A 26,192-nucleotide genomic window follows, 5' to 3' on the forward strand; every position below is an offset into this window, starting at 1 on the left:
CGCGGGTGCCCGCGCCATAGAAAAAACCCCTCCCAAAAAAAAAAAAAAAAAAAAAAAAAAGTAGTCAGACCAGTAGTTGGTGTAATGGCTGTATCACTAGACTCCCATGCAGTCGACTGTGGTTTGAGCCCAAGACCCAGTGGCTTAAACTCACGAAGGGCACTTGGGCGGGTATGTCCAAGATCCCGAATGGAGAATGGAGAAGGGATTGGCCATCCCCTCCTGGGGGTGATTTCTCGCTTTCTGTCTCTCTGTCTCTCTCTGTCTTTCTGGTGAGCACACAAGCCCTATAGCAAAAACCTCTCAAAAAAAAAAAAAAAGTTACTTGATTTTAAAAAAAAAAAGAATGAGAAGAAACATAGTTACAAAAAAGAAAGAAACACACATTAGGAATCTGTCTCTACTCTTAATTATTCTTTACAATGTAGCAACTTTTTGTCATATTTGTTTCATCTGGCTCCTAGTCAACTGTCTCAAGGAAGAGACTGTGTGCTATCTGAAATGGAATATATTTCAAATCATTTTATTTATTTCCTCCATGACAAGAAGAGCATATGCCTGTCACACATACCACACACACACACACACACACACACACTCTCCCCAATGTGATCCTCATTCCATGATCTTACCTATATTCAGCCAGCCCTGGATAGTGAGCATGCATGATCAGTACACTCAGAAAGCTCTCCGGACAGCATCCTGGAACTTTCCCATGAGGGCTGGCCTCACAAAGCACCACATTTTCCCTCTGTACCACTGTTACTCATCCTGTTTCAGATTTTTATAATAAAACATTGGTTTTACAGTTTCCCATTCTTCTCTACAATTAAGTTTTCATTCTAAATGTCCAAAGGAAAAATTCTCTATTATAGGAAAAGAAGCAATTGCCTGATCAGAACTTAATACAATTAAATGTGTAAACTGTACATAAACTCTTTGCGTTCCAATTCCATGTTTTTTGGGAGGAGATCTTTTTGTTCTGTTTTGCTTTAAAATGGGAGGGAGAGACAGGCATTTTGTTTATTTTTTAGACAGTGTCTCACCATTGTGAGCCTGTTCCAGCCTCCCACTTAGCTAGGATTACAGGCACATAGTACAACACCCAACTTGCTCATGTTGCTCCAGGATCTGAACCCATACTTTCCATATGGCCCTAGCCTCATCCAGCAGTACTCCCTACTTGCACCACTGCAGCTGGGCCTATGCTTTAGTATCTTTCTGACACATGGCATTCTGAGATAGCTTTCCAACTGGGAGAAAATGCTCTGGTATCACCTACGTAAACATCGAATGTAACTGATCTTTTTGTTGTTGTTTTAATGTTAGAGTGCATGTGGGCATACTGGAAAGAGACAGAGAGACATAAAGAGAGGGAGAGAGAAAAAGCACCCACAATGGACACAGGCATACTACAATGTCTTCACCATTTCTCTATCTTGTTGGGACTTTAGGCATGAACACATATACACCCTTCACGCTTTCAAGTCACCAGGGCTGAGAATCCCGTGGTTGGTCATGGGAATGGGATTCAGCTTCCTTACAGCGTTGCCCTGTAATTGATCTTTATATACTTGACTAAAATAAGCAACTTTGTCCTTATGAGTTTATGTTACTGTGAGTTCATCTTCCCAAGTAGAGTTAACTCTACAATAGTTCCTCTATGAGAAACAACTGGTATGTGGAAAGAGAAAATGTTTCCTTGAATAAGATTTTTCAAACAGAATGGTACAGGCAAGTAAATAAAAATAAAAATGGAAAAGACTGTTTATAGAGAGCTGATATAAGGGCTACAGAATGAAGGAACTAAAGACTGCTACATTTTGCTATAAACCTTGTTAATAATATTTAACAACATGAATTGGGAGAATTTATTACTTGCAATTCTTGAAGGGAAGGGAGAGGGAGGTGAAAGAAAGGCAAGAGGAAGAAAGAAAAAGAGCATTCCGTGTAGGGTGACAAAAAGTCCAGAGTTCCTGACTTCTAATCTAAAAAACCTACACAACTTAATAAATGCATTCCCAACTTGACTTTAGATTTCTTATCTATAAAATGAGAAAGTAACATTTCACAAACAAGAGTCATTGTGCCATATATTATATAAGACATTGGTATTATTTAGGTTATAATTTTCTCCATATCAATACATTCTTCTCCTTAAATCTGTCAAAACAAAATTTTTAAAGGCTATTCACTGCTTATATAATAAATGGCCTTTAAAATGGTGTAAAGGTATACCTCAGAATACATGAAGATCTTCCAAATGTATTTAGACACAGAAGGTTTTAAGAAATTAGTACATGGGGGACAAACAGTTGGCGCGATGGCTATGGTGCTAAACTCAAATGTAGTCACCTGTGGTTTGAATCCTGGATCCAGTGGCTTAAACTCATGCCAGGCGCGTGTGTGTGCGGGCCTGGGATCTCAAGAGGAGAAGGGACTGCAGCGTGGCCATCCCCCCGGGGGGTGATTTCTTGCTTTCTTTCTCTCTGTTCCTGTCTGTCTTTCTGGCGAGCGCACCCACCCTATAGCAAAAACCTCTCCAAAAAAAAAAAAAAAAAGAAATTAGTACATGGGACCAGAAGATGGTATAATGGTTACGTTGCTGTACTCCTACAAGGTCAACTGTGGTTCGAATCTCGAACTCTGCAGCTTAAAACTCACGCTGGGCATATGTGCATGCATGTCCAAAATCCCAAGAGGAGAATGGAGGAGAAGGGATTGTGATGTGGCCATCCTCTACAGGAGGGTGATTTCTGGCAAGCACATGTGCCCTACACCAAAAATATCTCGGGGGGGAGGGGGGGCAATATAAAATACTGCCTTTTTTTTTTTAAGAAAAAAACAAACAGTTTTTTTTTTTTTTCTATAGGATGCCAACACTCATCAGACAGAGAGAGAGAGAGAGAGACAGTAAAAGGGAAAGTGAGAAATCACCCCCAATCCCTTCTACATTCTCCTCCTAGGATCTTGGGCATATACATGCACCTGGTGTGATTTTCAAGCATCAGGTATGGGATTCTAACAGCAGTCAGCCATGTGTGAGTCCAGGAACATAATCGCTACGCCCTCTGCTGGTTCCAAAATACTGCTTTTTTTAAGAGAGATTTTTGCTATTGGGCATGTGTGCTCACCAGAGAGACAGGGAAACAGAAAGGAAGAAATCACCCCCTAGGGGAATGGCCACACCACAATCCCTTCTCCATTCTCCTCTCAGGATTTGGGCATGCACGCACACACACCAAGTATGAGTTTTAAGCCGCTGGGCCTGGAATTCAAAACTGTGGTTGACGACATGGGGGTCCAGGGATGTAACAATTACATCATCTGCTGGTCTCAAATACTGCTTTTTGTAGAAGTTCATTTACTTATTTGTTCCATGAGTTAGAGAGAAACCACTCCAAAAAGGGTTTTGACACTATGATCCACCCCTAGTCTCAATCAACCCTGAATCACAAGCTTGCACATGATTTGAATACTCAGGAAGGTCTCCAGTTGAGAACAAAGAATCTTCCATAGTGGATCAATCTCAAAGTGTTGTATTTTAACCACTGTCACCATCTGGATTAAATATTACTAGTTTGTGCACCTAAATAAAACTACACAACAATTCCTTTTTTAAGACAGGTAATTCACAATTCTTTGCCCTGAACAGAATGGAAGTTATAAAACTAAAAAATAACAATACTAAAAGGAAAATTGAAAAGTCCATAATTGTATTAGTAAGTTAATATATTTCCTTCTGCACTATATAAAGTTTTTTAATTTTGGGGCAGAAATACATGACTGGCACCCTCCTCAAGTCACCAGGTCCAGGACTGGAATGTACAGTTAGCCATGTGGGGTCCAGCTGCCTTAGCTACCATGCCACTGGTTGGCCCTGGGTAGGTTTGCATTTTGAAATAGCTTTAGAGCCAGCAGGTGGCATGGAAGTTAAGGCGCTGGACACTCCCACATGGTTGACCATGGTTCATGTCCCAGACCTGCTGGCTGGCTTTCTCACTCTCCTTCTGTGTGTGTGTGTGTCTTTCTCTGGTCAAATTAAAATAAATGAATGAATAAACAATTAAATAATTTTTTTAAAAAAAAGAAATAGCTTTTATAGAAAAGTTTTACAATTGAAGCAATACATTATAGCCCAATTAAAATATTAAGATATGAGGAGCTTAAATAAACTCTTGAAACAGTTTCAGAATACATACAGGTGACAGTATAATAGTTCATAAAGGATAAAAATGTGGAAGAACTAGTATAATTCAGGTAGCACTTTCACAATAGAAAACATTTATATGGAGTTGTCAGAGAAGTCATTATGCATTTTTGCAAAGAAAAAAATTTTAAAGTCATGAGTTTTCTGACAACCCAATATTTAAAAAACTCAACAACTGATCCTCTTCAGATTAAAACATAAAAGGCTGCCTCCCTCATAACAATAAAAAAAGATAAACTTAGAAAAAAATACTCACTAAAGCCAATAAAATGAAACTAATTCAAGCATCAATTTAGCCCCAACTCAGCTAAACTCCTGATTTAGACCAAACAGCTAAGTCCCTCATCCTTGCTCCCTCACGAAATAACAAAAAGAACAAAACCACTAAAGAAGAATGTATTAACTGCTTTAATCATTATATCCCTCTTAAGTTCTGAATATCTAGAAGACAATTAAAAAATATAAAACATACAAAGAAACAAAAAAAATCAACAACAAAAAAAGAACAGCATAAAAAATAGACAGATGTTCCAGATGCTGGAATAAGCAATGAAATACTACAAAATATTTCTGTAAATTGTTAAGGAACTGAGAGAAATTTTGGGGGGAAAAACAAGTGAAAAGGTGGACAATTTCCAAAAAAAGAAATAAAAAGAACAAAAGTCTTAGAAACAAACACTAGAATTAAAAATTTAAAAATGAAAAAATACCGGATGAGGAGCCAGCTGGTAGCGTAGTGATTATAGCACTGGACTCCCACATGGCAGACCGTGATTCGAATCCCAGACTCGATAGCTTGAAACTCAGGCCAGTGCGTGTGTGTGCGTGCCCAAAATGCTGAGATGAGAATGGAGAAGGGATTGTGGCATGGCCATCCCTCGTGGCCGGGAGGGAGGGACGCGGGGAGGGGAGGGGTGAGGAGGAGGAATTGATTTCTCCTTCGTCTCTCTCTGTCTCCAACAAGCACAGACTCTCTACAGTAAAAATCTGTAGGGAGGGGTAGACTGGACACGGTAGAAAAAGGGAATAATGAACTCAAAAATAATTCAAGATAGATAATTTAAAGTGATACACAGAAAGAAAAACAGTAAGAATACAGAAACAGAAATCTGTGGAATTATATGAAACACTGTAACACATGACCAGAAGCCTACAATAAAAAGAAAGACAGCATAGGGCTGAATAAATAATGATTTACAATGTAGATTTAAAAATAAAAATAGATCTCTTCATTCAATTAAACCCAAGCAGGAAATGAAACTATAAAATATTAAGCTATAAAGAAAATGAAACCAAGGAATATCACAACTACTGAAAATCCATGTCAAAAAAAAAATTTTAAACACAGTTAAAGAGAAAACGGACATATTATCCTTAGAAAAAGAACAGTAAAAATAACTGCTGATTTCATCAGAAATAATAGAAGCAAAAAGACACTTAAAATATCTTGAAAATATTACATGAATAAAGAAAAAGAAAAACACCCTTGATTTCTATATAGAACAAAACAATTGCAATCAGAAGACATAGTAAAGTGGGGCTGGCAGGTGGTGCGGTGGTTGAGGCACTGGACTCCCACATGGCCGACCACAGATCAAGTCCTGGACCTGGCGGCTTGCTTTCTCACTCTCCCTTTCTGTCTCTCTCTCACTGGTCAAAATTGAAGCATAACAATAGGGAATAATGAACTCAAAAATAATTCAAGATAGATAATTTAAAGTGATACACAGAAAGAAAAACAGTAAGAATACAGAAACAGAAATCTGTGGAATTATATGAAACACTGTAACACATGACCAGAAGCCTACAATAAAAAGAAAGACAGCATAGGGCTGAATAAATAATGATTTACAATGTAGATTTAAAAATAAAAATAGATCTCTTCATTCAATTAAACCCAAGCAGGAAATGAAACTATAAAATATTAAGCTATAAAGAAAATGAAACCAAGGAATATCACAACTACTGAAAATCCATGTCAAAAAAAAAATTTTAAACACAGTTAAAGAGAAAACGGACATATTATCCTTAGAAAAAGAACAGTAAAAATAACTGCTGATTTCATCAGAAATAATAGAAGCAAAAAGACACTTAAAATATCTTGAAAGTATTACATGAATAAAGAAAAAGAAAAACACCCTTGATTTCTATATAGAACAAAACAATTGCAATCAGAAGACATAGTAAAGTGGGGCTGGCAGGTGGTGCGGTGGTTGAGGCACTGGACTCCCACATGGCCGACCACAGATCAAGTCCTGGACCTGGCGGCTTGCTTTCTCACTCTCCCTTTCTGTCTCTCTCTCACTGGTCAAAATTGAAGCATAACAATAATAAATAAAATTAAAAATTAATAAATCTTTAAAAAAGAGGATAAAGTAAGTTATACAAATGAAAGAGAAATAAGCCATATCAAAGTTCAGATTTGTGACAGAAAACAAAGAGCATCTGAAAGGGTAAGTGATAAATATTTAGAAAATAAAAGAAAGAGATTTTTCTTATGATGTTTGCTGAAGTTTATAACACAATGTAAAGAAAAAAAATAAAAACAAAAACAAAAACCAGAAGCCTGGTAAATTGAGTTATTGTAAGTTTCACATTTTCCTTAGAGTGGTATACTGTATATTCAATGTTAACTATAAATATATTGCCCTTGAAATGGCATAATATAAACTCAAGGCTGACTGTGAAAAGAATCCAAAAATATACAGGTAAGAAACAAGGTAAAATTTTACATTTCTAACATCCAATAAAAAAAAATCAGTAAGCTTGCAAAAAAAGTGGGAAAATGCATACCGCAGTAAGAAAGTCAATCTATACAGTGCAGATATGAGACAGATGACAGAATTTGTAAACAAAGACATCAAAAGAGTTATAATTGTGTGTGTTCTAGAAGCTGAAGAAAAGCATAAGCATGTAAGGAGAGCCAAGAGAGATTTAAAAATAAATAAATAAATAAATAAGATTAGCAGACTTGAAAACAGCTATAGAGATCATCAAAAACAAGCTTGGGAAGTTCATCAGTAACCTAAGGACAACTTCAACAAGACTAACTACTGTGTAATTTGTTATAAAGCACAAGAGGGAACAAAAAAGTCAGAAGAAATAATGGCTGAAAATTTCAAATTCTCATAGAAAAACTATAAACCCACAGAGCTAAGAAGTTCAAAGAAGCACATTAACAATGAATATGATGGGAAGGGGTCTACGCAAAGGTACATCATAATCTTAATGTTCAAAACTAAAAAAGAATATTTTAAAATGAGAGAGAAAGATTTCATTCAGAGGACAAGAGGTAACAGATTTCTCATCTGAAACAATACAAATCAGAAGACAGTCACTAGCTTTCTAAGGTTAATCTAGAACTCTCTACTCCAACAGAAGTACCTTTTTTTCTTTTTTTAAACTAATTTATTTTTTATATACATTCAATGACATTATTTAGCTTATGAAGTGAACATTTCAACATGTGAATATTTCTCCCCAGTCCAGTTGATCAAAATATCTTCAACAGATTACATCATACATCCCCATCCCATCAATGCTCTGCCTCTGTATCCCTCCTCCAAATGTCCTTCCCTAAGCTCCTCTCCTCTACACTCATCACATCTGACATTCACACCCATCTCTTGTGTTTGTGTATCTTTTAGTCAATCAGTTTTGGCTGTAGAGTGCAGATACTCGGTATATATTAAGTGGGGACATACAGTGTCTCTCCTTCATAGCCTGGCTTGCTTCACTCAGCAGTAACGGATGAATAGATTGAAAAACTGTGGCACATATACTCTATGGAATACTATTCAGCCTTTTTTTCTTTTTAAGAGAGATTTTTACTATAGGGTTCATGTGCTTGCCAAAGAGAGAGAGAGACAGAAGAGACAGAAAGCAAGAAATAAACTCCAAGGTAGATGGCTATGCCGCAAATCCCTTCTCCTCCACTATGCTCTGGGGAATCTGGGCATGCGCACACATACATACACACACACACACACACACACACACACACACACACACACACGCCAGGAGTGAGTTTTAAGCTGCCAGGTCTGGGACTCGAACCGCAGTCAACTACATGGGAGTCCAGCAATGTAATCATTATGCCAACTGCCAGTCTCTAGAAGTACCTTTTAAATCCAAAGGCAAAATAAAGACTTTAACAGATAAAAGCTCAAGTTGAAAAGGAAAGCCCTTTTCCTTCTTTTATCGAAAAACATAAATGTAAATGAATGAGTGCAGATGATCACATCACCCACTATATGAAGTGGAAAAAAAAATTATGAAAAGAGAAAAATCAAGAACTATCCAAGTGAAACAGGCACAGAAGAGTAAAATAGAGAGAATCCCTGATTTCCTTTATGTATATATCTTAAAAGAAGCCATGGTTCTAATCTTCTCAAAGTCTAGCTGTTCAGCTCTTCCTTTTAACTCCAGGACCAGGATTCGAAGTACAGTAAGTCATGTAGGATCCTAAGGGGTTATGGGACTGGCCTATAATTTCCTATTTTATATTTTTCACTCTTACTTACATGACATGAATGTATTTTTACATTCATTTATATTTCATTACATGAAATATAATATACTTAGATCTAGTATACATCTCTTTAAATGAGCTTAGTTAACTCTTCACTACTGCTGTTAAGAATTAACATCTGCTAGTGGCCAGCAATGGCATGGTGGTTAAGGTGCTGGACACTCCCACATGGCTGACCACAGTGCAAGTCCTGGGCCTGGCGGCTTGCTTTCTCACTTTCCCTCTCTCTCTCTGTCTCTCTCTGATCAAATTAAAATAAAATGAATGAATAAATAAAATTTAAAAAAAAAGAATTAACATCTGCTAAAAGAACTATGTGGATAAAAAGAGTAAAAAAAGGTTAAAAAAAAATGGCAAGATAGATATTCATTAGAAGAAAAAAGACCAATGCAACTGCTTCCTCTTAAAACAAAACTTTATGTTTTCATCATTTTTAGCACTCAGCTTTTGGTAATGCAAACTAACTATTGCAAATAAGTTATATTACTACAAATTTGTTCTTTCTTTAACTTAAAAGAGGGACCTGTCAGAAGTTAAATTATGCAGAAGGTTCTAGTTGAGTAAAAATGAATAGATTAGTGATACTATTTTAGATCTTTTTCATTACAATGAAGATTGATTAAAACATTTTTTAAGTTCAGCACAACTTACTGCTTCCAGTTGTTTCTTCTTCTGCACTAGTAACTCCAACATGAGGTTGACATTAGCCAAATCAAGGTTATCTTGGTCAGTTCCCAACAAATCTTGAAATATCTGCCACCTGTGACCATTCTGAAAATGAAGAAAAGGAGAAACACAATAACTTCCTAAAAAGACTATAAGAAAAATGTTTAACTGCTACTTTCTTATATGCTTATTATACGGATATCAAAAATATACTATAATGTACAACGTATCCTATCTCACCTAGTGCCTCTCTACTGCCTTCTATCAATATAATAATTTAAACACTATTTCCCCCTTAAGGGAATGTTTTTCTCTTTTTTTGGAGAGGTTTTTACTATAGGGCATGTGTGCTGGCCAGAAAGAGAGAAAAAAAGTGAGAAATCACCCCCCAGGGGGGATGGTCATGCCCCAATCCCTTCTCCTCCATTCTCCTCTCGGGATCTTGGGCACACATGCACACGAGCCCGGTGTGAGTTTAAGCCACCGGGTCCGGGACTCGAACCACGGTCGACTACATGGGAGTCTAGCGACGTAGCCATTACGCTAACTTCAGGTCCCTCCCCTTAAGGGAATTTAGATAACAGATATTAAAGGCACATTTAAGACAAATGATACGTTAGAATCATTCAGGGTATACAATTTCCCTTCAACATAAGTAGCTGGATTTTAATTATTTGTCTACCCTTATTTTCAACTTTGTATTTGATGAGGTATTAATTTAAACTGACTTTCCCATGTAATTTTGAACTAATCCTTTTAAATTAGTTCTCTTTTTTCTTTTTTTTCTGGAGAGGTTTTTGCTATAGGGCACGTGCACCAGCCAGAAAGACAGAGAGAGACAGAGAGACAGAAAGTGAGAAATCACCCCCCAGGGGGGATGGTCATGCCCCAATCCCTTCTCCTCCATTCTCCTCTCAGGATCTTGGGCACGCACGCACATGCGCCTGGCATGAGTTTTAAGCCACCAGGTCCGGGATGTGACCCGCAGTCAACTACGTGGGAGTCCAGCGACATAGCCATTACACTAAATACTGGTCCCAAATTCGACCTCTTTCCATAGCTATTTTCAAAACATGTGTCCTTTTTTTTACCTTGTTATATTTATATCCGTCCAAATGTCGAGAATTGCAAGGCAACGCAAATCTGTCTCAATATAATTCCATGAGAACTTTCAAAAATTCTCTAGTGAAGTATTATAGGAAAATTGTTTATTTGAATAAAACAATTATAAACAAATCTCCTTTAAGAAAAAACTTGTGGTTCAAGTCCCAGACCCAGCAACTTAAAATTCACATCGGGCCTGTACGTGCATGCCCAAAATCCCAAGAGGAAAATGGAGAAGGGACTGCAGCATGGCCATCTTCCCAGGGGTTAGGGGTGATTTCTTGCTTTCTGTCTCTCTGTTCCTCTGGTGAATGCATATGCTCTATAGTAAAAAATCTCTAAAAAAAGAAAAACCAATAATATGCTAAGCTTTAACATTTAATTATTATTAAAACACTAAGAACAACAAATGAAATTTATTAAAAATAGTAATAAGAGTTGAAACATACGGTGCTACTCACTGAGTGGTCCAATTTGAACCTCTTTTCCTCAAATCTTTGCTTCTGTTTAAGAATAAGCTCATTCACTGAAAACAAAAACAAAATAGAAAGAACAAATTACTCGTATTGTTGTTAAATGTATTCTCTAATTGTTCTGTTCAGATTCTTTTGTAACTTTACAAAGTCTTCCAATTAAAAAGATGCTGAACAGAAGCTATAGGCTTCTTATTTTGTTTCAAATTAGAAAGAGCTTTGCTATAGCTACTACTACTTAAATTGTTAAAACTACAGAACTCTTCAGAATATGTACTTTCTCTTATATTTTTTCTCAATGACGACACTATTGTCAAGTGAGGAGAGAAGATTTTCACTATGTGTAACTGTCCTATGTCCCTCTTGGTAACAGCCATGGGTAACTGAGTATCTGCTATGGAGATAAGCACTGAAGATTTTATTTGTTTTTCTGTTTATGATTTTTTTCATAAATACCACAGAAGACACTGTCAAGTTACCAATCCAAAAACCTTCCTGCCCTTTTTCTTGAAGACAATATAACTTCTTCCAAAGTAGCAGAATGCTATATAACTTTCTGAGAGGATAGATGCCTCTTCAACCCAACAGTATGATCTTGACTAAGCTAAGCCAATCTGGTCATTCATACTCTTTGTCAGTAATAAGTATGTAACTCAGTTTTGACCAAAGAGAAGCATGTCATCTTTCAGAAAGAAAAAAATAAGACAAAAACAAGTTCTTTTTCTGCTTTCATAAGAGGATATCTAGAAATATTTAAAGCTATCTTACAATCTTTAAAATAGCTAGTCTACCCAAAGGACAGAAGAATTCTTAATAGAAAAAGTGCTTGCACATCGATGTTTACTGCAGCACTGTTCACAATTGCTAAGACATGGAACCAACCCAAATGCCCACAAACAGATGAAAGGATTGAAAAATTGTGGCACAAATCCTCTATAAAATACTATTCAGCCATTAAAAAAAAAAAAAAAAAAAGACTCTAGCTTTTGACAGAAAGTAGATGAATATGGAAGATTTACTGCTGAGTGAAGCAAGTCAGGCTATGAAGGAGAAATATTGTTATGTCCCCTCTTAATATATACCAAGTGTCTATACTCTATGACTGAAACCAACTGACTAACGGATACAGAAACACAGCAAATGATTGTGAATATCAGATATAGTGTGTGTAAAAGAGTAGAGTCTGAGGAAGGACATTTAGAAAAAAAATAGAGAGGCAAAGCATTAACGGGACAAAGAAATATGGTATTATCTGTAGAAGATAATTTTACAGTATTAACCACTGAACTATGGAGAAATGTACACATGTTGGAATATTCACTTTGTAAACTAAATGATGTGATTGAATGTATAAAAGGACAAGAAATAAAAAAGAAATTAATTAATTTTTAAAAATAGCTAGTCTAAAAACCAAGGTATATGCATGGGTAAAGGAAAACAGAAACACAGAAAAAACTCAACAATATCACTGAACCAAAAAATTAACTAGCTCTGGAAATTTGTTTCCTATGAATAAGTACATTTTCCATAATGTTTAAGCCACTATTAACTTTTGGAGTTTTCTTTTCTTTTTTTTTTCCACAGGCAACACATATAAAGTGACTTTAAAAAAACAAAAACAACTAATAAAGAAAAGGACACTAGCACTAAGCTAGGTAGGCACTTTTACTTTCTAGACATTATCTTACAAATTTTTCTCCCCATTTAGAAACAAAGAAATGTTAAGAGAAAGAACAGGGGCTAACAGGTGGCATGGTGGCTGAGGTGCTAGACTCCCACATGGCTAGCCGTGGTTCGAGTCCCAGACCTGGCAGCTTGAAATTCACACCGGGTGTCTGTGCATGTGAACCCAAAATTTCAAGAAGGGAACAGCAGAGAAGGGACTGTGGCTTGGCCATCTCCCTAGGGAGGGGGAATTTTCTGTTTTCAATCTCTCTGTCTCTGTCTCTCCAGTGAGCACATACATCCTCTAGCAAAAATCACTTAAGAAAAAAAAAAGGAGAGAGACCATAAGGCACTTACATGACATTCAGAGTAAGACAGAGTTGGGATACAACCCAACTAGCTAATACTTTCACTATATACCACAATGAAATATAAATATACTAGGGAACCAAACCCCAAAGATGATTAAGACTTAACCCAAGACCTAAAGCAACTCAAACTAGCAAGACAGACACATATGATTTAGCAGTTACAATGTGATAATACAATATGAATCAGAATGTTAACAGTCTTTACACAGAAAGTGACACTAGAATTGGGCCCTTCATTACTAAGCAGGAAGAGAACAAAAAAGGAATCCAGATAAGGGTGTGTGAGTGTGTGCACGTGTGCGAAAAACAGCAAAGGACAAGATTCTTTAAAGTTGATATAGTTGAAACACAGAGTATTTGTGAATGATTAACGTAAAGCTACGAACTGCGACCAGAAGATGGTGTAACGGTTCCGTTGCTGGACTCCCATGTAGTGGGCTGTGGTCCAAGTCCTGGACCTGGCGGCTTAAAACCCACAGTGGGTGCCTGTGCGGCATGCCCAAGATCCCAAGGAGAATGGAAAAAGTATTGCAGTGTGGCCAATCCCCCTAGGGAGTGATTTCTTGCTTTCAGTCTCCCTGTCTCTCCTGTGAGCACACACACCCTACGGCAAAAATCTCTTAAAAAAAAAAAAAAAAAAAGGCTATGAAAATATATAGTATGTCTCTCACTTACTATATACCAACTGTCTGCACTGTCTGCACTCTATGGTAGAGACTGAAAGACTGGAGGACACAGAAGCAGTGAAAATAGTTATGGACACTGGAGACAGTGTGGAAGGAGGATAGAAGACAAGAAGAGTATAAGGAAGAAAATCAGGGAGAAAAGTAGAGAGGCAAGACACTTATCCGACACAGAAATAGTTTATTATTTATTGAGGATAACGTGTATAGTATTGTAAACTGGACTGGTCTGAGATGCACTTCATGTTGGATAAATTCACTTTACAAGTCAAATGATGTATAGTGATCAAATGTTTAAAAAAATGAGAAAACTAAGGGGAACCAGCAATTAGCGTAATGGCTATGTCGCTGGACTCCCACGTAGTCAACCGCGGTTCGCGTCTCGGACCCGGTGGCTTAAATCTCACGCCGGGCGCGTGTGCATGCGTGCCCAAGATCCCGAGAGGAGAATGGAGGAGAAGGGATTGCGGCGTGACCATCCCCCCTGGGGGGTGATTTCTCGCTTTCTGTCTCTATGTCTCTGTCTGTCTGGCGAGCGCACGCGCCCTATAGCGAAAACCTCTCCAAAAAAAAAAAAAAAGAGAAAACTAAGAGAAAAAAACTAAAAGAACAAACAAAATAAAAGTATTCTATTTCTCTGCTGTACTCCTGCTTAAATTGTTTCTCTCTGTCTTTATTTTAACTGCCAGAGTATGCATACGCTTGCCAGATAAAGTGAAAGAGCAGTACAGGGAAAAAGCATTACCCAATGGGGTGTGGTCACAAAACAATCCCCTTTCTTACATTCTTCCATCCTGTCAGGACTTAGGACATGCATGAACACATGTTTTTCAAGTTGCTAGAGGTGAGACTTGAACTACTTTCAGGCATACAGAATCGGGTTTCCTTTTAACCACCAGGCTACAGGGTTGTCCTAAACTGTTTATTCATCAAGACTATTTTATTGCTTCAGTGATTTTAAAAAATTAAGAAAAAAGACACCTCTTAAAATGCAAGGTAAATACACTGGAGTCCATATTCAAATGTCAATATAGCGAATTAACATTTACAGGAAAAATCTTTTAAAAACTATAGCTTAAACCACAAACAAAAGAAGCAGAATGATGAATCCCATCTTGTTAACTCTGGGATTGATTGATTGATTGATTGATTGATTGACTGATTTTAGTTTTGTTAAAAGGCATATGTGCTCTCGAAAGAGAGGAAAAATAAAAATCACCCCCCAGTGGGGAATGACCACACCACAATTGCTTCTCCATTTTCCTCTCAAGATTTTGGGCTCACATCCAAAGGCACCTGGCATGTTTTCTGAACTGCCAGGTCTGGAACTCAAACTGCACAGGTGGCTCTGCGGGATTCAGTCACCTTAACTCCCATGCCACCTGCTGGCTCTCGAAATTTATTTTAAAAACAATGTTTTGCTATTTGCAAAAGACACTAGCTAGCTTCCTGTTTATACTACAGATTGAAGCTTTTATAACTCTCTTATTAACCAATGCAAACTCGCTAACACCACATAGTAAGCACCCAGTACTTGCAAAAAGAATGTGTGCTCTAGTCTAGAGGGAAGAAATAAGGGAAGATGAGGGAAAATACTACAGAATGTGGAGGAGAACATGTAAGGACAGGAAGTCAGAAGAAAGTACTCAGAACACAAAAGGTAAAAATCGTATTATGTCTCTGAAAACCAGAAAACCAAGTCCACTTTGTATGTTTGGCTTCCAACTCTTTCCTTTTATCAAAACTGAAGGAAGAGGGACCAACAGTTAATAATGGCTATGTCACTGGACTCACATGTAGTTGACCATGGTTCGAGTATGGGACCCGGTGGCTTAAAACTCACGCCGGGCGCATGTGCGTCCATGCCCAAAATTCCAAGAGTAGAACGGAAGAGAAGGGATTGTGGCATGGCCAACACCCCTCGGGGGTGATTTATTGCTTTCTGTCTCTCTCTCTCTGTCTGGCCAAACGCCCCTAAAGCAAAAAAAAAACCTCTCAAAAAAAAAAAAAAATGAAGGAAGAGAGCCCAACTTAGATAAAATTACTAATTAATATGACATTGTACACATTTCTTTGAAAATGTATCAGTAAGTACTTTTACTATTTATTTATTATTATTATTATTTTTAAATTTGTTACAGGGCACATGTGCTCACCAGTGAGACAGAGAAAAAAAGTGAGAATGCAAGCCACCAGATTCAGGATTCAAACCACAATCAGCCATATGGGAATCCAGCATCTTAACCACCATGCCACCTGCTGGCCCTAGTTTTTTCTAGCAGGCAATTCAAATGGAGTCAAAGAATTAACTAGCATTGCTATAACAAAACTCCTTAAATCCCCCATAAACTTTTTTATATGTTTGTATCCAGAGACCTCCCTAAGTTCTCTGGGCACATGTGTGCCTATCATCCAAAGCTGGGTGAAGGTGGAGGTGGATTTTGGTGTTAATAACCTGTTGTGAGTGCTGTCTCTGTGTCCAGCTCTATATCTCTCTCACTCATGGAAGAAATTAGTAAAGTTTTTCTTTTTTAAATGTATGTCTAATACTTCATTAAATTTGTAATACTTTTGAGAGGATGGACATGCTGATTATCCTGATTTGACCAATGAACATTTTATACATATACTGAAATATCACATGGTAACTGGTATCTACAAGTTTATGTCCATTTTTTTATTATTTTACTTAACTTTATTTACTCATTTATTTATTTATTTTTTATTTGACCAGAGAGGGTCAGAGAGAGAGAAAGCAAGCCACCAGGTCAGGGACTCGAATCGCGGTCAACCATGTGGGAGTCTAGCGCCTTTAAGCACTACACCACTTGCCAGCCCCTATGTCCTTTTTTTTTTTTTTTTTTTTTTTACCACGCCCCCATCCAGCCCCTAGGTCCCCTTTTTTTTAATTGCCAGAGGGCACATGTGCTTGCCCATACACATACATGTGAGAGAGAAAGAGAAAAAAATGTTCAGTGGAGTCAGTGGAGTGTGGTAACACTACAATCCTTTTTCTTCTATTCCTCTATCCCATCAAGCTTTGAGGCATGCATGCGCGCGCGTGCGCGCACACACACACACACATACACACACGGCATTTTCTCCCCAAGTTGCCAGGCTTGAAATCTGAAATGCAGTCAGCCATGTAGAATCCAGTTTAATATGCAGAGGATTTAACTACTTTGTTGTGAGGCTGGCTCAGTACATGTCAATCTAAAAATTCTAACCAAAAAATAGGTAGTACTTTTTTTAATCAATTGCAAATAGTAGTAACAACCCAGAAAAAATATTCAAGACTTTTTAATACTTTTTAAAAGGAGACTCTTAAATCCACCATTTCTATTATAGGGAAGTATTACAGGTAGGTCAGTGAAAATTTCAAGTACTGTCCAGGCACAATGGCAGAATACTGTGGCCATGTGGAACAGTCCTACATCCACATCCTAAGGTCTTCCTACATCTAACAGTAGGAGAAGCACATTCTTAATCCTAGCTGGCTGAGGTTGGAGGCTGGATCAAGGTGTGAGGACTCTGTTGAGTCTGCCCTGTCTGTTTTTCTGTCTCTCACTCTCCTCTTCTCTCACAGAATAAAAACATTTAAAAAAAAATTTTAATCATGAAAATATACAGGAATAAAACTATGTGAATAATAAATTTAAGTAGATGTGCACAGGAAAAAAGAATGAAATTTCTCCTTGTTTATAAAAAGCTTTTTAATGAGCTTTCAAATCAATAAAGTAAAAAAGTGAATGTGATAGATTCCACAGGATATCTTTTTTAAACAGATTAAACATTCTATTTTGAAATCATCCTATGTTTAATGGTACAGAAAATACATTCTTTACAATAACTTAAACATGAGAAAACAATTTTAATACCTACTTAAAAATGTGTGAAAGAGCTACACTGCTTTCCAGAACTCTAGAAAAAATTGTATAAGCAAAAGGATTATAAAGAGTACTGTGCTAAGGAAATTATGTGGCTCAGCCCTCTACCCATGACTTTGGTAACTACAACATTAAAAGTGAAAAGTCCTGACCTGCCAATAAAAAAGGTGCACGGCTGTCTAGAATACCTTAGAATCATTTAAATGTTTTATTTTACTATGCTCAGAAACAAATCTAAAAAACCCTTTAAAAAGCTCAATGTCGGGAACCAGCAGTTAGCATAATGGCTGTCCCTGGACTCCCATGTAGTCAACCACGGTTGGAGTCCCGGACCTGGCGGCTTAAACTCACGCTGGGCGCTTGTGCATGCGTGCCCAAGATCCCAAGAGGAGAATGGAGGAGAAGGGATTGCGGTGTGACCATCCCCCATGGGGGGTGATTTCTCGCTTTCTGTCTCTATGTCTCTCTCTGTCTGGGGAGCGCATGTGCCCTATAGCGAAAACCTCTCCAAAAAAAAAAAAAAAAGCTCAATGCCAGGACCAGGACCAGCAGTTGGCATAATGGCTAAGTCGCTAGACTCCCATGTAGTTGACTGTGGTTTGAGTCCCAGACCTGGCGGCTTAAACTCACACTAAGCACATGCACAAAATCCCAAGAAGAGAATGGAGGAGAAGGGACTGCAGTGTGGCCATCCCCCCAGGGGGTGAATTCTCACTTTCTGTCTCTCTGTCTCTGTCTTTCTGGCAAGCACCCGCGCCCTATAGTAAAAAAAAAAAAATTAAAAGTTCAAATTCATGATTTGTCATAAACCAACATTTAAGCCAGCAAAACTGTTATTAAAACACTGGCAGGTCAGAATCTAATACACAGTCACACATCTCTGAGCATAATCTATTATTCATTCCCAAGACACTTAGACTAAAGATTTCCCATGTTATCTTAGGCTTCTAAAAATAAAGAATTTTTATTATTCACAATTGGTCTCTGACAAGATATTATTCCCAACCATTTACTATTTACATTTGTGGGTTCCCTACTCATGTCTCTCTCCTTAAGTTATTACATTCTTCTCTTGAAAGTTTTATACCCATGTCTTCATTTCCCAACTTTTCAGTTGGCTCTCCAGTTCACAGACTCAACCTCAATCTGGGAATACTCATAACAAAGTTTCTTTTCTCTTTCCCCTCAACATTTACTAAACATGGGTTTTCCCTCCTAACTTTTCCTCTGTTACTTCTCACTTCTGCTCCCAAAGCAGAAGTAGCAGGAAAATACACCACTGCATAGAAAAACATAAAGGTACTCTGGATCTGTGGTATTCATTTTCCTTAATATTCACATCCTATCCAGCCACCTACATGTAATAGTTGCGTGCTTTTTTAAAAGAATCTTAAAAACAATAATATGGTACTAACAACATGTGGAATCGATGCCAAAACCTAAGACTGAAAACAGCACCCTTGTGTGCAGGAGAGGGAGACCTGTTTGCCTATAACATAGGTTTGCTGAATAAATTAGTATTACCATAGACTTCTGGGGACAGAATATTTTTAAAAAATAAAAATCATTACAAAGACTCACCCAAGAAATTAGGATACAGATGGTCAATATTGTCCACAACATAGTTACACTTGGGACATCTATTATTGTCCTCCAAACTCTGATGAATACACTTGTAGCTATTAGTAAGGAAAAAATAAAAACAGGCTTAATTAAATTAGTGAAAAGTTAATAAATTCATCACAAAATACTATCTACTAGTCTTCTGTTCCTCATTTTGACATAAGTAATCTAACAAATTATTTAAGCTTGTATTTTTATATCATAAATAAAATACATAGGGCATTCATTGGATGCACAGTATTAAAAAGTTATTTCAAAATAAACTCAAATTATAAGTCTTATGGATATAAAAATTTTAAAGATGAACAAACTAAATTTTAAGTTTTAGCAGTTTAAAAAGTTCATAACAACACTGTAAAAGCAAATGATTATGATTCAAGATAAGCAAATAGACTACTTATGTCCTTGGAGTACTGATATCCTTAATACACAAAGAACTCAAAAACAAACAAAGAAAAGCTCAAGACAAGTACTAGTCAATAAGCATGAATAAACCATCACCCCCTTAACTAGTAAAAGTTGATTTAAAATTATATGCTATTTTGCATTAATCAGAATGGAAAAGAAAATACCATCATACTTAGGAAGTATATGTGGATATAAATAATCTTATGTACTGTTGCAAAAAATGTAACCAAAAGGAAAGCTGTAGAACTTTAAGGGTCTTCATCCCCTTTGACATACTTATTTTATTTCTATGGACTTATCCTAAAAATATATGTGTAGGGACAGTCTTATAGCCTAGTAGTTAAGGAAGCTGGATCCTATATGGCCGAATGCAGTTAGAATCCCAGCCTTGGTGCCTCGAAAAGCACACTGGGCAGGTGTGTAGGCCTCAAATCCCAACAAGACAGAAAAACAGAGAAATGGGGATTGCAGCATGACCATGCCTCACATAAGGGTTATTTCTCCTTTTTCCTCTTATCAGCATATCTCCTCTGATAACCAGCTTTTAGCAAAAAAAAAAAAAAGAAAAAAATTATATATAGAGAGAGAGAAAGAGAGAGAGAGAGCGAGCGAGCGAGCGCATGGGCAAGAGCACAGACGCCAGCAGATATGGTAAATAAGGTACTGGATCCCACAAAGTTGAGCACGGTTTGAGTCCTGTACCCAGTGGCTTGAGAATCACACTAGGTCTATGTGCCAAAAATCCCAGAGAATAGAGAAAAGGGATTGCAGCATGGTCATACCCCCTGGGAGATATTTCTCACTTTCCCTCTCTATGTCTCTCTGGTGAGTATATGAGCCCTATGGCAAAAACCTAAAGGATTAAAAAATAATAAATAAATAAATATATACATGTAGAAAGGAATTTGAGGCAGGTTTATCCACCCATAGCAGGGGAATGCTTTCTAACTTATCCTCTTTCTCTCTGTCTCTGGCGAGCACACATGCCCTCCAGCACGTTAAAAAAAAAAGACATGAAAAAATAATCTAATAATAGTTATTGCTGGAGAGAACTGATTATGGAAAATTCTTCCTTTCTTATGTCTGTAATGTTGGCCCTTTCGCAACTGTGTTATAAACTATAGATATTGTTCAAGCAAATCACAGGAAAATACCAACTGACAAACATGTCATCATGACTATACTACTGAATGAAAATAACAATCTGTAAGAGTGAATACAATACCATTTCTTCAAGGAAAAATGTGGTGTGTATACATTTAAAGGACATTTACCACCATGCTAGCAGTATCTGTCTCTGGTTCACATAATTATAGGAAATTTGTTTTGTAGATGCCTTTAATTGAACTTTCTACAGAAAATATGAATTACTTCTAAGAACCAGGAAAAAATAATTTCTAAGAAATTACAAGCATGACTTATAAAGATCTTAAAAAGAAAGTACACCTTTTATTCTATATTCAAATTACTATAAATTTACTTCAGCTTTAATTTAATGATGATGATGTGGATAGTAATGTCTTTGTCTTGACTGATGTGCATGGTATCCCTTCTGGAAAAAGAAATGCAATATGCTGTGAAGATATATGTGATTCCATGTAATTTAAACAAGATTATGATAATAATAAATATAATTTTTTTAAAATGTACTTTGGATTTATAACTGAAAACTGATTTTTAGGTCTACCTGCTCCCCTCCACCCTATCAGGGGAGAAAATAAAACCTGCATCCATCATCATATTTTATTCTGCCTTTCAACTCCTTTGTCATCTCATATCTGTCATTTTTATGGTAAGTAAAAATGAGGAAAGTATGGACAATCAAAGTAAAAGTAGTATTTGGCACAACACAAAGGCCTAAAAATTGGAGTTAAGTGCCTAGTACATAATAGTTAGGCAAATTATCTAATAAACAAAGGACTTATACAATGTTCCAGAAATAGTATCATCACCTCTTATAACTATGACAAGGCTAGGATGACTATATTATCACAAGGTATGTTCCACGTGTGACTGAAATTTCTTACAAGGAAAATTAAATGAAGGGAAAAAAACATTTTGTGTTTTAATTTTTTCACAAGGAAGAAGCATAACAAAGATAAGCAAATACAACAGACTTAAGAATTCTAACATGGAGAAATTTATAGTCTCCTTAGGGAAAAAGGAAGTGAGTTAACATTACCAAGAAATGTTTAGACACGGCAAGATTTAACTTCAATAATAAGTAAGTTCAAATAACGTAGGTCATGAAGAAGAGAATCTGGGAAGGTCATTAAGGATGAAAGTTGGGTTGACAGATAAACAAAAGGAGCATACGTGGGTTTTAAAAAGAACTTTTGTTAAAAAAAAAGACAGAAAATAAGGAATATGACAAAAATAACAAATTAAGTTAAAAAAAAAGTTTGTCAAAATATGAGAAGTTATTCCACAATAAAGCAGAGTATCCTCTTTCCTTTTTTATTTTTGAGAGTTTTTTTTTTTTTTTTTTTTTTTTTTTGCTACAGGGCATGTGCGCTTGCCAGAAAGACAGAGAGAGACAGGGAGATAGAAAGCGAGAAATCACCCCCCCGGGGGGGGGATGGCCACACCGCAATCCCTTCTCCTCCATTCTCCTCTTGGCATCTTGGGCACGCATGCACACGCACCTGGCGTGAGTTTAAGCCACCGAGTCTGGGACTCGAACTGTGGTCGACTACGTGGGAGCCCAGTGACATAGTCATTAGGCTAACTGCTGGTCCCCTCCTTCCTTTCTTTAGCATGCTAATCTTATATTCCTTGTCAGCAGGCTTACTACTACTACCACACTACACCACCCAGAAGCAAAGTAGTCTAGGGCACCATTGTAAGAAATTATCCTCAAGAACAAAAGTTCGTGGCTTTTCTACATTACATTTAGTAATATCCACCTAAAGTTGAAGTACATCAAATCACATACCACTCTATAGAACTTAAGTGACAATAAAATACATAAAGTTTATCTTATAACTCTAGTACCTCACTACCACCCCAGAGTAAACTTGCCCTACCATAAGAAAGAGGTAACTATCTTAAGTTGTACTTAGGTCTGTATTTGCCTGTTAGCCTCTCTTTTATTTGCTCACTAAATGCAGGCATTTGTTTTACTCTCTCTGTCCCCTTAATATCTAGTCCAATATTCTGTAAAAGAGCTAGAATTCAATAAATGTTAAATACATGCAGAAATACCAAGAAAGCAACATTGTTCTGTTGCCTTTTCAGTCATAAAAAACATTACTTAGAAATCCTCAATATTTCTTATCCCATTAACCCAATAACTCTAATTCATTTTCATTTACCTAATCTACTGAACTAGCAGTGCCTCAGACACAGTGCTTTGACGACTGTCAGAAGAAGGGTAAGTGCCTAGAGTAGAGTTCAGAAAATAAGTAAGCAGTCCAGTTCAAGGCAGTACAGTGGCAGACATAGCAAATCAGTAGGCTGATGCCATGTGGGAAGCCTGGGTTAGATTCCTGGCCCATTCTAAAAAGTTAGACACATGCTTTCTAGGTACTCTGAAAGCCGAAACAGGAGGATCACAAGCCTGTGGCTGGCAAGGGCAACACATTAAGACCCTGTCAGAAAGAGGTAGGCATGGTACTATTACTAGTAGTAGACATGGTGAGACCCTGTCTTAAAAAAATAAATTTAGGGGGTCAGTAGGTTGCATAGTGGTTAAGGCACTAGACTCCCATGGGGCCAATGGCAGTGTGCATCCAGGACCTGGTGTCTTGAAAGTCACACCAGGTGTGTCAGTGTATGCTCAAAATCCCAAGAGGCAAATGAAGGAGAAGAGACTGTAGCATGGCCATCCCCTCTGGAAGGTGATTTCTCATTTTCTGTCTCTCTCTGTCTTTCTGGCAAGTGCATGCACCCTATAGCAAAAATCTCACACACAAAAAAAAAATTAATAGGAGAGCACAAAGATATTAAAAAGGATAGATCTCTCTTTTTTTGGAGAAGTTTTTGCTATAGTGCATGTGCACTCACCAGAAAGACAGAGAAAAACAAAGAGACAGCAAGAAATCACCGCTCAGGTATCTCTTGAGTCTCCCCAAAAAGTTTTCAACCTGCTCACATTCCAACTCTTAAAACTCTTATTCACAGGGTCAGACAGTGGCACAGTAGTAATGCAACTGGACCCACATTGGAAAGATCCTGGGTCCCTGTCCTTGGACCTTCCTGAGCAAGCTGGGCACATGTGATGTCATGATCCAGGACAAGTGGTTCATGAAGTGAAGACCCTGTTGAGGGTTCTCTCACAAGGAAAACATTTAAAAATGAGTTTGTTTAGTTTTGTTTTGTTTTTTAAAGAATGATATTGGGAACCAGCAGTTACCATAATGGCTATGTCACTGGACTCCCACGTAGTCGACCGCGGTTCACGTCCCGGACCCGGTGGCTTAAAACTCACACCGGGCGTGTGTGCATGCGTGCCCAAGATCCCGAGAGGAGAATGGAGAAGGGACTGCGGCGTGACCATCCCCCCTGGGGGGTGATTTCTCGCTTTCTGTCTCTATGTCTCTCTCTGTCTGTCTGGCAAGCGCACACGCCCTATAGTGAAAAACCTCTCAAAAAAAAAAAAAAAAGAAGAAGAATGATATTAACTACTAGTGTACAGACATCAATGGGTGCCAGTCTTCTCTATTAAGTATATAACTGATAATAACAAATGGCTTTTTTTTTTTTGAGAGGTTTTTCACTATAGGGCGTGTGCGCTTGCCAGACAGACAGAGAGACTGAGGGAGACAGAAAGTGAGAAATCACCCCCAGGGGGGGATGGCCACGCCATAATCCCCTCTCCTCCATTCTCCTCTCAGGATCTTGGGCACGCACACACACGCACCCAGTTTAAGTTTATGGCACCGGGTCCGGAACTCGAACCGCAGTTGGCTACATGGAAGTCCAGTGACATAGCCATTACACCAACTGCTGGCCCCAATAATGGCTATTTCTCTGTAGGTGTATATCATTTTTTTGTTTCTTCTATTATGTACACACCTACCTACAAAATAAAGCTTTTTTTCTGCCTGTATAAACAGGAACAACTAGTAAAGAAAACTGTGGGTAACTGGAAAATCCTAGAAAAACAAAGAGCTGTAACAGCTGCAAGGGCGAATCGGAACCAGTCACCACATAAAATAACCAGGTATAAAGAAAGACTAACAATGGGACCAGCAGCTGGCGTAATTGCTATGTCGCTGGACTCCCATGTGGTTGACCGTGGTTCGAGTCCTGGACCGGTGGCTTAACTCACACTGCACATGTGTGCACTCAAAATCTAGAGAGGAGAATGGAGGAGAAGAGATTGCAGCATGGCCATCCCCCCTGGAGGGTGATTTCTCACTTTCTGTCTCTCTGTCTCTGTCTGTCTTTCTTGTGAGCTCACGTGACCTATAGCAAAAACCTCTCAAAAAAAAAAAAAAAAAAAAAGAAAGAAAGACTAAAAAGACTAATAGCATGTTGCAGAATGATAGATTAGTCAGTGGTCCCAAACAACAACCTGACATCCAGGTTTGATTGTCCATATGTTAGGAGATGATGATACTTAGGGATTTCACTAACTGTAACTAGTTTTTAATGAAAATAAATAAATAATTCAGGACTTGAAAGACATGAGGTCTGAGCCAGAGGTAGCAAGAGGGGGGTGGGGGTGGGGGGAGAAAGAGCCAATTTTATCTCTGCATTACACAGAAGCCAGCTATTTAATTCTATCATTAAGTTTCAGCTAGGTTACAGCTAGTACCAGGTTCACAGAAGAGAAAAATTTTCAAGTAGGAATGAATAAAGCGAAACAAGTTCTCCCTATATTGCTTCTATCCTGTCACTAGGAAAGAATTATTATTTGTACATAAGATTAGGAATTAACAATTGATGTAGTCAATTGGCTTTAGCGCTAATAATTTGAGTTTTAAGCCACCGGGTCCGGGACGCGGTGGCTCTGAGGTATACTGCTCTGAGGCAGTATACTGCTTGGCTGCAACTTACCAGCCAGGATTCAAGTTAGAAAGGAGCTGTTACAACAGATTACTGTTAATGATTCCAGTTCCATTTATGAAGTACAAATAAAAACTACAAACAAGTTTTGCAGTATTGCAAGCCTGACACTGAAACTATCAGCCTCCAGTCTTACTGGTTCCAGTCAATATTATGGTCTCTATCCTACTGAAACTTGCTTTCTGGTAGGTGTTTTTAAAACACATTCACTTCTATAACACATTAATAACTTAAATTGGTACAAAGGGGCCAGCCCTGTGGCCTGGTAGTTATGGCAGCCAGAACCCACATGACTGACCACATGGTTTCCCCACTGGCTTGAAAAACATGCTATGGGGGACCAGCAGTTAGCGTAATGGCTATGTTGCTAGACTCCCACGTAGTCGACCATGGTTCGCGTCCCGGACCCGGTGGCTTAAAACTCATGCCGGGCACGTGTGCGTGCATGCCCAAGATCCCGAGAGGAGAATGGAGGAGAAGTGATTGCGGCGTGGCCATCCCCCCTGGGGGGTGATTTCTCGCTTTCTGTCTGTCTGTCTGTCTGTCTCTGTCTGGCGGG

General features: G+C 37.9%; 1 protein-coding gene across 1 annotated transcript in view; it reads right to left on the reverse strand.

The window, feature by feature from the left end:
* The window catches only part of COP1 (COP1 E3 ubiquitin ligase), a 250,489-nt gene that overhangs the window by 191,939 nt on the left and 32,358 nt on the right, over positions 1 to 26,192 (reverse strand). Inside the window, 3 exon segments of the mRNA XM_027776743.1 lie at positions 9,393 to 9,512; positions 10,961 to 11,037; positions 19,172 to 19,269. Coding sequence (XP_027632544.1) covers positions 9,393 to 9,512; positions 10,961 to 11,037; positions 19,172 to 19,269 — 295 coding nt within the window.

The sequence above is a fragment of the Tupaia chinensis genome, unplaced genomic scaffold, assembly GCF_000334495.1.
Source record: "Tupaia chinensis unplaced genomic scaffold, TupChi_1.0 Scaffold000710_1, whole genome shotgun sequence".
Lineage (NCBI taxonomy): Eukaryota > Metazoa > Chordata > Mammalia > Scandentia > Tupaiidae > Tupaia > Tupaia belangeri.